This window comes from Triticum dicoccoides, chromosome 2A (assembly GCF_002162155.2).
Source record: "Triticum dicoccoides isolate Atlit2015 ecotype Zavitan chromosome 2A, WEW_v2.0, whole genome shotgun sequence".
Taxonomy (NCBI): Eukaryota; Viridiplantae; Streptophyta; class Magnoliopsida; order Poales; family Poaceae; genus Triticum; species Triticum dicoccoides.
In genome coordinates, this window is record NC_041382.1 from 35,112,596 (window position 1) to 35,123,649 (window position 11,054).

The 11,054-nt window shown below is 44.6% G+C and overlaps 1 protein-coding gene across 1 annotated transcript; it reads right to left on the reverse strand.

Moving 5' to 3' along the window:
• Positions 1–2,870: 2,870 nt before the first annotated feature.
• LOC119352984 (proline-rich protein 4-like) lies at positions 2,871–3,872 on the reverse strand. The gene is made up of 2 exons (XM_037619568.1): positions 3,685–3,872; positions 2,871–3,570 (listed from the first exon to the last, which is right to left on the reverse strand). The coding sequence occupies exons 1-2, from the start codon at positions 3,824–3,826 to the stop codon at positions 3,083–3,085; spliced, it is 630 nt and encodes a 209-aa protein (XP_037475465.1). The 5' UTR covers positions 3,827–3,872; the 3' UTR covers positions 2,871–3,082.
• Between the last annotated feature and the right edge of the window lie 7,182 nt (positions 3,873–11,054).

The window sequence follows — 11,054 nt, forward strand, 5'->3', positions numbered from 1 at the left end:
AGTCAGGCATATGTGGAAAATGAGTGTAGTTGGCTGATTCAGTTATAGGAAATTCTCATTACAAAAATTCACACCGGTATTACAAACACCCGTACATTTACCTGACACACATGCTTATCCCTCACAACTGTTATTACTAAACAGTATAACTCAGCCACCTACACCCCTCTACAGCGATTTGAACCCCTGAGCCGTCGGATCACCTTCACTAACGTCCTGGATTAGCTCAGCCATCCAACTGTAATCTGTGGAAATTATTTCCTTCTCCCAGGCGCAGCCCACTTGGCCCATAATGATTGGGCAGCTGCTCCGCAGAACGTGTTGGACTTGCTGTCATTAATCGGTCCGTTCCAGTCGATGGTCCACAGAGGCCCACTCAAAAGTGCACAAACTCGGCGTGTTCCCTGCCTATCCATTCCTAAAAGGCAGATCCTATTTGACGCCCGCAGGCGTCAAGAGGACAAGCCTTCGCTGAAGCTAGTCCCCACTTGGGCCAGACCACGTACGGATCTGGTTCGCTACTGTTTCCTTGTTTCTTGCGGGATTTTTTCTTCGTTTTTCTTCTATATGGGTTTTTTGCTTCCAGTTTTTTTCACTCTTTTGGCCAGTTTTCAATTGTTTTGTCCCGGTTTTTTCTTTTGCTTTTTCTTTCTGTTTTTCTTCCCCTTTTTTCACTCATAGTTTTTTGCTTTTTTATTTTCTCCGGTTTTTCTTATGGTTCTTTCTCCCCTTTTTTTCTGTTTATTTTTTGTTTTCCTTCTTTTACTGTGTGTTATACAAAAAGTTCATCGTAATTTAAGAAAATGTTCACTGTATATTAACAAAATGTTCAGCGTATCTTAAAAAAATGTTCATTGTGTACTTGAAAATTGTTCCGCGTACGTCATAAAAATGTTCAACATGTATTTAAAAATGTTCAGCGTATATCAAAACAATGTTCAATGTGTATTTATAAATTGTTCAGCGTATATTAAAAAATTGTTCAGGGCATATAAAGTTGTTTATGTTGTTCATTTTTTTTCATTTCTTAGAATTTTGTTCCCTTTTAAAGGTTTCCTTTGAATTTAAAATTTGTTCACATTTTAAAATATTTTTCGCATTTTTTAATAAATTTTGCTCACAGTTTTTCCATGAATGTGTTCCTTTTGAAAAAAGACGGATCTGCTACTGTAGATAGGTACTTAAAAGTTTAGCGCTGTGATGTACCATTCTAACATACAAATTCGAGTGGTTACCAGGGGTGTTCTGCAACCAGAGGTCGGGAGTTCGACTTCGCGTGGCACGTTTTGTTTTTGCTGAATTCTAGGTTCGACGCTGCCAATGTGCCGGCCCGTTTGCGCGCGCTTTCAGCGAAAGCTCTACCGTTCGACGCACGCGGGCGTTCAATAGGAGGTCTCTTCCTAAAAACGCCTCTTCCGTCTCCCCCCGAAAAATTCCATCCCTAATTAGCGAGCCCAGTCGCGGCGGTGCCCGCTGCCGTCATCCTGCCTCCCAGTTGCGAACTGCTACTGCAGATGTGCATTGACGTCCGTGTCCTCTACCCTCCATGCACAGGACTACAGGTGCGTCCCTGCGTCCCATCTTTTCAATCTCCTATATATGGTATGTTGCGTTCTTCCATGGTAGCCATGGTGGCGACACGCGCCTCCGGCGTCCTTCCCTGGATGCCCCTTAGATGCTAGGTTAGCATGGTACGGCCTCCGACGTTCCGCGCCTGAAGCTGGGCCTCGACCGTGAGGAGATGGGGGACACAAACTGATCGTAATCTGAGTCAAAGTCGGCCATTGAGGACACCGACGAGGTAGAATCGCATGAGCTACTCCTTGGCTGAGCCATCTCCATTGCATGCATGTTACGTGAGGTGGTGGAATGCTCTGCTCGGATTTCTGCTGCTCCAAGGCTGGATTTTAAGGCTGGATGAGCTGCTTATATAGAGGTTAGTAGATCCGAGCAGTTTCTAACACAAAGTATCCTTGCATGTTTTAACTCATTTTACCAAGAAACTGGAAAAAAAAAAGAGTTCAGCGTTATGCCTATTTGGTTTAAAGAAAATGTTCAAGATATGCATCCGATAAAATAAGAACGATGCATATAATCGGAAAAAATAGTTCCGTTTGTCATGCATGCTACATCTTTTTATCCGACTTTTTAGGTCCAGGAATCGAGAGATCTGCCATGTAATTTTAAGTGCTTTTCAGATTAAAAATTTGCTTTGAGCTGTCATCTGACAATGACATAATCATTCCAGCATATTATAACGCAGATTCCTCATGTTAAACCATCTATCTGGTGCTATTTGTACGTGCAGCGGCATAAAAATTCTCAATTGATACATCAATAGTACAAAATCGACTTTGCCCCATCACTTTTTGTGCAATGGGGTCCTCCCAGCATGTTAATTTTCATGATCTTATACCTAAAGCCCTGAACATATGTAACCCACGCACCATCTACATCGAGGCATTGTAATTGACAGTACTACTTGACATATATCCTACTCCCTCCTTTCCGGTTTATAAGACTCAATTCAAAAATCTTACCAACCAAGATAGATGATGAGTGGTGGAATATTTTTTGTAATTTGCAAAAGCACCCAATTAATGCTCTTGTTTTCCTCAAAAAATTATATTTACGAAATACATTAATTGCAATGCATGCATACATAAAGTGCATGCATTGGTCAGTTTTCTCTTAATACTTGCATGCAATGATTTAATGCACCTTGAAGTGTGAACATGTGATGAAGAACAATCAAATTGAGCCTTATAAAATGGAAAAACTAAAATTTTGAGATAAGCCCTATAAACCGGAAAGGAGGGAGTACTACTTTTGTGAATAAAATTCTCCTCTTTTATTAGTGGCATAATATGAGAAAGATATGTAAACTTAACTTTTATATTTCATGTTTTCAGATGTTTATGATATTATGATCATTATATCTTATACAGATATAAAGGATGAGCGCAGCAACGCGCGTCATTATGATCTAGTTTTGAATGATAGAAGACCAAGCTAACCCGTGCACATATATAAATAGCAGCGTCACTTCATTGTTGTGACGGATGGTGGTAGATCGGAGTCACTAGTGGTGTCCGTGGTATCCACCGCCGCCGCCGTAGGTGGGGGTGGGAGGGACGGGGTGGTAGTCCGGATGGGGCTGCGGCTTGGGCTCGGGCTTGGGCACGGGGCCGTAGTCCGGGTGAGGCTGGGGCTTGGGCTCCGGCTTCGGTGGCACGGACTTCTTGTGGTGGAAGTGCTCGATGATGTGCTTTTTGATTGGCCCGCACAGGGTCATGGACGCGCACTCCGGTGACGCTGCAGACGGCGTGGCAATGCTGTCGCCGGCGACGATGCCGAAGGTGGTGCCCTCGGAAACAGGCACGATCTTGGATGGCTCCTGGCCGGAGCACCGCGCGTTGGAGGCGGCGCTGTGGAGCTGCGCGACGCAGTCAGCACCATGGAGGTCGGCGGCGAGGGGCACGGTGAAGGCGCCGGTACCGTCGAGGGCACCCACCGCCTTGCTCTCATAGTCGCCGTGGACGTTCTTGCACTTGATCGTCACCTGGAGACCTGAGGTGCGTTCATGGCGGCAGGAAAACCATGAGCTGATCTCCATCTATAGGTGCGTGGCTGTGTGCATTGACATATATGGTACGAATTGAGCTGCATATAGCTAGCGCTTACCCTTGAAGGCCTCCTCGGCCTTGAGGTTCTTCCTGGTGCAGTCGGCGCACTTGGCCAGACCGACTACGACCGATGCCGCCTCGGCGTTGGCGACGGCGATCGCCAGCAGGACGGCGAGGACGAGCGCTCTCGGAGCTGCCATGCCTGAACCTCTACCACTCGCTTGCCTGTGTGAAGTGGCTGGTGGATGGATGGATGGATGGATGAATGGAACAGGCGACGCATGGCTTATATAGGCCTCCGCATTGATCGATCCAGCTCGGCCGATGATCTGGCTGCATGCATGCTCAAAGCTCGACGGGTGGTGGTGGGCGGCGAAGTGATGCGTGACAAGGAGAGGCCGGCTAACTCACCGAAATTTCAGATGGCGAGTTAAATACGGCGCCCGCTGCATGATCGGATCGGTCGGTGCGTGTGCCTCCACGTCGCTGTTGGTGATCGACTTGGTTTGGTGGTGGAGTACGTAGGTAGGCACCGGCCGCGTCTCTCGATCGGCATGCACATGCATTTGCGTGCGTGCATGCATGCAGCGTAAGTTCGTAGTAGTAGTACCCTGTTTGCTGGTGTTGGATCGACATCACAGAATTGTTATAAAGTGCGGAGTAGTGAGCTTGCGGTGAACTGCAAAAACGGCTTACATTAAGTTACATACTTCCTCCGTCTAGGTGCTAGTTGTGCACCACGACCAAGGCAAAGAGAAAAACGAGAGAACTTAATATTTATTAGATAATTCACTAGTAGAAAACAGGGCTTTGGTCCAGGCCGGGTCAGCCCATTAGTCCCGGTTCAGTCTAGAACCGGGACCAATGTGGGCATTGGTCCCGGTTCATGAGCCCAGGGGGCGGCCGGGCCACGTGGGCCATTGGTTCCGGTTCATCTGGACCTTTTGGTCCCGGTTGGTAGGATGAACCAGGACAAATGGGCCTCGCTCCTGGCCCACCACCATTGGTTCCGGTTGGTGGCTTGAACCGGGACCAAAGGCTCCCCTTTAGTCCCGGCTCATGTCACCAACCGGGACCAATGAGGTGTCTATATATACCCCTCGCTCGCGAGCAGAGCACCCCAGTGCTCTGTTTTTCTCTGGCCGAGGGGGAGAGGGCTTTGTGGTGCTATAGCTCACCTCCTATGCATATGAGGTGTTCGATGGAATGCCCGAGCCACACTTCTTAAGCTTTCTCCTCTCGAAGCTCAACCTCCAAACTCCATTTTCCTTGAGATTTGTCTAGATTTAGCGCTCCGTCACGCCCCGTCCCCGTCTTCACCACCGTCGATCACCCGCGCCGATCTCATCACCGACACCACCGTGGTGAGCCTCTTGTTCTTATCTTCTTTCTAAAAGGAAAAATATTCTTACTTGTATGTTTAGATAGATAATTGTATCATTTTCTTACATTTATTATTGCAACTTATATAGTGCGATGGTTTTAGTATCCGCCCCCGTCAGCCCTCGTCCTGTCTATGATTCGGATGTGGTATATATATTATCTTTATAACTATTGGTTCATTTATTGTTTATGAAAATTATGCCGACCAACGTGACATAGATTTTATTTATCTAGGATGTATGTGAATCGGAAATGCCAACCGACCCTATTGTCGAGAGGTTAAATTTAGTTGAAGAAGAAAACAATTTGTTGAAGGAAAAAATAAAAAAATTGAGGAGGAGAAGATGATATTGGAGTTGCATGTTGCGGATGTCGTCGATGATCACAAGATCAAGATGGATGCAATGCGCTTGAAGATTAGAAAGATTAGAAAATATGCCATTCATACCGAGGCTTGGTATCATTATGACGTTGGATCAATTGTTACCTTGGTTGCGATTATGATAGCATTTGTTTTCGCATTGAAATGTTTTACATAGTTTCAATGTATGGTTTAATTAATTAGATGCTCTGGAGAGCTATATGTTGTTAGGTGAGAACTATGTATGCACTTTGGTTTTAATATGATGATGAACTTCTATTAATTTGGACACTTAATTATATATAATGCACGCAGATGAACCGGCAATGGATGTACGGTGACAGACACACCCGCGAGTACATTAAGGGCGTGCATGAGTTTCTCGATGCGGCTGAGGCAAACAAGCAGAATGGTTTTATGTGTTGTCCATGCACTGAATGTGGGAATACGAGGTCTTACTCTAACCGGAAAATCCTTCACTCCCACCTGCTTTACAAGGGTTTCATGCCACACTATAATGTTTGGACGAGGCATGGAGAAATAGGGGTTATGATGGAAGACGGCGAAGAAGAAGACTACGATGACAACTATGTGCCCCCTGAATACGGTGATGCTGCAACGGGGGGAGCCGGTGAAGATCAAGAGGAACCAGACGATGTGCCCAATGATGCTGCAACGGGTGAAGCTGCTGAAGATCAAGAGGAATCAGACGATGTGCCCGTTGATGATGATCTCTACCGGTCATTGTCGATGCAAGGACGCAATGCATTAGTCAAAAGGAGAAGCTGAAGTTCGATCGCATGTTAGAGGATCACAAAAAAGGGTTATACCCCAATTGCGAAGATGGCAACACAAAGCTCGGTACCGTACTGGAATTACTGCAGTGGAAGGCAGAGAATGCTGTGGCTGACAAAGGATTTGAGAAGCTACTGAAAATATTGAAGAAGAAGCTTCCAAAGGATAACGAATTGCCCGACAGTACATACGCAGCAAAGAAGGTCGTATGCCCTCTAGGATTGGAGGTGGAGAAGATACATGCATGCCCTAATGACTGCATCCTTACCGCGGTGCATACAAGGATCTGAACGCATGCCCGGTATGCGGTGCATTGCGGTATAAGATCAGACGAGATGACCCTGGTGATGTTGACGGCGAGCCCCCCAGGAAGAGGGTTCCTGCGAAGGTGATGTGGTATGCTCCTATAATACCACGGTTGAAACGTCTGTTCAAAAACGAAGAGCATGCCAAGTTGATGCGATGGCACAGTGAGCACCGAAAGAAAGATGGGAAGTTGAGAGCACCCGCTGACCGGTCGCAGTGGAGAAAAATCGAGAGAAAGTACTGGGATGAGTTTGCAAAGGACCCAAGGAATATATGGTTTGCTTTAAGCGCGGATGGCATTAATCCATTCGAGGAGCAGAGCAGCAATCACAGCACCTGGCCCGTGACTCTATGTATGTATAACCTTCCTCCTTGGATGTGCATGAAGCAGAAGTTCATTATTATGCCAGTTCTCATCCAAGGCCCTAGCAACCCGGCAACGAAATTGATGTGTACCTAAGGCCATTAGTTGAAGAACTTTTACAGCTGTTGAATGAAAACGGTGTACGTACGTGGGATGAGCACAGACAGGAGGAATTTAACCATAAGGCGTTGCTGTTCGTGACCATCAACGATTGGCCTGCTCTCAGTAACCTTTCAATATAGACAAACAAAGGATACCACGCATGCACGCACTGTTTAGATGACACTGAAAGTATATACCTGGACAAATGCAGGAAGAATGTGTACCTGGGCCATTGTCGATTTCTTCCGACCAACCATCAATGTCGAAAGAAAGGCAAGCATTTCAAAGGCGAGGCAGATCACCGGAAGAAGCCCGCCATGCGCAGCGGTGATCACGTGCTTGCTATGGTCAATGATTTACACTACGTAATCTTTGGAAAGGGTCCCGGTGGACTAGCTGTTCCGAATGACGCTGAGGGACACGCACCCATGTGGAAGAAGAAATCTATATTTTGGGACCTACCCTACTGGAAAGACCTAGAGGTTCGCTCCTCAATCGACGTGATCCACGTGACGAAGAACCTTTGCGTGAACCTGCTAGGCTTCTTGGGCGTGTATGGGAAGACAAAAGATACACCTGAGGCACGGGAGGACCTGCAACGTTTGCACGAAAAAGACGGCATGCTTCCGAAGCAGTATAAAGGTCCTGCCAGCTACGCTCTTACGAAAGAAGAGAAAGAAATCTTCTTTGAATGCCTGCTCAGTATGAAGGTCACGACTGGCTTCTCGTCGAATATAAAGGGAATAATAAATATGCCAGAGAAAAAGTTTCAGAACCTAAAGTCTCATGACTGCCACGTGATTATGACGCAACTGCTTCCAGTTGCATAAAGGGAATAATAAACAATGAAGATTATCCATGGTTACAGCGCAATAAGCAAATGACACAAGCGAAGAAAAAGTGAAGACTTTCTCCCGCAACTTTGTAACACACGAACATGCTACCATTGTCCGTTTTGTACATGCACATGCTATGTGGGTGAAATTATGATACCATCCCAACTTTCAACTTTTTCAGAGTTCATTTGAAATGCTTTCATGTCTTACGGTTCGGCCCTCGTAATACCATGACCATTAGTCCCTGGCCCATGCCAACTTTCAACTTTCAACTTTATAAAACTAATGGCACTAACAGAAAGTTTATAGTTTTGCTCCTCGCCCCTGGCCCATGACCATTAGTCCCGGTTTGTGCCACAAACCGGGACTAAAGGGTTGGTCCTTGTTGCAGGCCGAGTTTAGTCCCACCTCGCCAACCGAAGGGGGCTCGCACCGGTTTATAAGCCCTTCCCTCTCTGCCTTGTTGAGCTCCTCTCAAAGTGAAAATAGATGCCCTAATAGAGAAAAGTTTAACCTAAATTCATAGTGAATTTCTCTAAAATTCATAGAAATTTACTAGGAATTTAGATTGAATTTTCTCTATAAGCGCATCTATTCTCATTTTTTTAGTAAGTTAATCACAAACTTGTGATTCAAACAATTTTCAAAGAATTCAAATTTTAACTATTCAAATTTGTAAACTAATTGCACTAACAGAAAGTTTATAATTTTTCTAAAACTAATGGCACTAACAGAAAGTTTATAATTTTGCTAACCTAAAAGCAAACAGAATTAAAAATTAAAGCAAAAAACAAAAGAAAATAAATAATGCAAAAAACAAATCAAAAAAACAGGAAAAAACTATTTTATAGTAAAGTTAATCACAAAATAAAATAAATAAAGCAACAAAGAAAACAAAAAAAAAACTAAAAAAGTGTTTTCAAATTTGAAAACTAATGGCACTAACAGAAAGTTTATAATTTTTCTAAAACTAATGGCACTAACAGAAAGTTTATAATTTTGCTAACCTAAAAGCAAACAGAATTAAAAATTAAAGCAAAAAACAAAAGAAAATAAATAATGCAAAAAACAAATCAAAAAACAGGAAAAAACTATTTTTATAGTAAAGTTAATCACAAAATAAAATAAATAAAGTAACAAAGAAAACAACAAAACTAAAAAATTATTTTCAAATTTGAAAACTAATGGCATTAACAAAAAGTTTATAATTTTTCTAAAACTAAAAGCATAAAGAATTAAAAAATAAATCAAAAAACAAAAGAAAATAAATAAAGCAACAAAAAAATGCCACCTACTGGGCGACGATGGCCTGAATACGACTAGAAACCCTACCATGGGCCAGGATTCAGGCCCGCAGCAGGCCCAGTAGGCCCACAGGCATTGCAGTGACAGATTAGGCCCGAAAGCCTGCAGTTGAGAGGAGCTCGGGAGGGTGGGCGCAGCAGCGCTTATAAACCACTCCCGAGCCCTCTCAACTAGCGAGGTGGGACTAAACTTTTGGGCGCGGGGCAGCACAAGGCCATTGGTCCCGGTTGGTGGCACCAACCGGGACTAAAGGGGGCATTGGTCACGGTTCGTGGCACCAACCGTGACCAATGCCCCCCCTTTAGTCCAAAGGGCGGGAAGGACCAAAGGCCTCTTTTCAGCAGCCCAAAGGGCGGGAAGCGGCGGCTTTTGGTCCCGGTTGGTGGCACCAACCGGGACTAAAGGGGGAATTAGTCCCAGTTTATGCCACCAACCGGGACTAAAGCTTGGACTATATAACAAACACTTATGGAAATTTTCAGTTTGCATCGCCAGTTCCCCCCTCCCCCGCCGACGACGCCGTCAGGCTGCTCCACCTCGCCGTCTACGCCGCCGCCGCCAACGTCGTCGCCTCCACGAGCCCGCGTCGTCCTCATCGCCGGCATCCCCGAGGCCATCGTCCTCGTCGTCCCCGTCGCTGCGTGCCTCCCCGAGCCCACCCCTCCTCGTCCCTGTCGCCGGCCGCGCGCCGTCCCCGTCACCGTGTGCCGCCCCGAGCCCGCCGTCCTCATCGCCGGACTCCTGCAATCGCCGCCCCCTCGAAGTGAGCGCTGATTGCCGTCCGCCGTTGCCGTCCGCCACCGATCGGGACTCCTGCCATTGCCGTCCACCGTTCATGCCTTTGCCGTCCACCGTGGCAGACGGCAAAATAGCTGATTCCTGTAGTGAGCCCCCCTTTCCCATGGTCCCGATCGAGTGCGGCCCTTGCTCTCTGGCGCCCCTGCTCCATGGTCGCCGCCGGCCCCGACGCATTGAAGAGCAGAAGGAGAGGAGAAGGAGAGGAGAGGAGAAGGAGTGGAGCAGCAGCAGCACCCAACTTCATGACAGTCTGAAATTTCTGAATTTTTTTACAGATATGAACAGTGCATATAGAGGGTGTTTGATCAAATGCTAGATGGCTTTGGGCATTTTTAGGATTTATGATATTTTTTGTGGTGAGGTACTGATGCAAGACAAAGGTGATGGCAAAATTTCAGAATTTTTTGATTGGTTTAGAATAGGTTTTCAGCAAGGAATTTGAATCTAGTTCAAATTTCATTTGAATGAAATTTAAAAAATTTAAACTATGGATCAGAAGGTTTTTGGTGATATGGAGTGTGGGTACTGTCATGAAGTTGGAGTAATTTTTGTGGTTGTAAAAGAGTTAGGAAAATTTAGAATGTATATATACTTGTGTACATTTCCTCTTTGTGTACATTATGTATATATGTCAGTATATGTATTGTGTATATTGCTTCTTTTCAGATTTTTTTTTCATATATATGTTTGTATTTTGTATTTTTCTTTTTTTATAAAAATATATATATGTTTTTATGTTCTTTGTGTATATATGTTCATATATGCAAAATTTGGTTTAAATATTTAGAAAAGGATTATCTATATATGTTCTCTGATTTAGTACATTTTAGGTTACTTTCATTTTTAGAAAAATTTTATATATTTGGGAGAGGAAAAAGGAAAATAAGAAGAGGAAAAAGGAGAAGAAGAGGAGAGGAAGAAAAGGAAGAGGAGAAGAAGAAAGGAATAGAGGAGAAGAAGAAAAAATAGAAATTTTCTTCTTCTCCTCTTTTTTTTCTTCTTTTTTTTTCTTTGATCTTCTCCTCTATTCCTTTCTTCTTCTCCTCTTTTTATTTCTTCTTCGTTTTCTTCAACACGAGGGGGGGGGGTCGATATAACCCCCTCCCAATAGGGAAGTTTTATATAGAAAGTTACAATTTTAGAAAAGTTTTATATATGCAAAAGTTACAATTTTAGAA

What these genes read in the sequence shown, in the direction of transcription:
- LOC119352984 (XM_037619568.1), bottom strand. Translation starts at nt 3,826, where the DNA reads ATGGCAGCTCCGAGAGCGCTCGTCCTCGCCGTCCTGCTGGCGATCGCC. An exon ending in GGCCGAGGAGGCCTTCAAGG is followed by an intron (nt 3,571 to 3,684) that starts GTAAGCGCTAGC and finishes AACGCACCTCAG; the next exon opens with GTCTCCAGGTGACGATCAAG.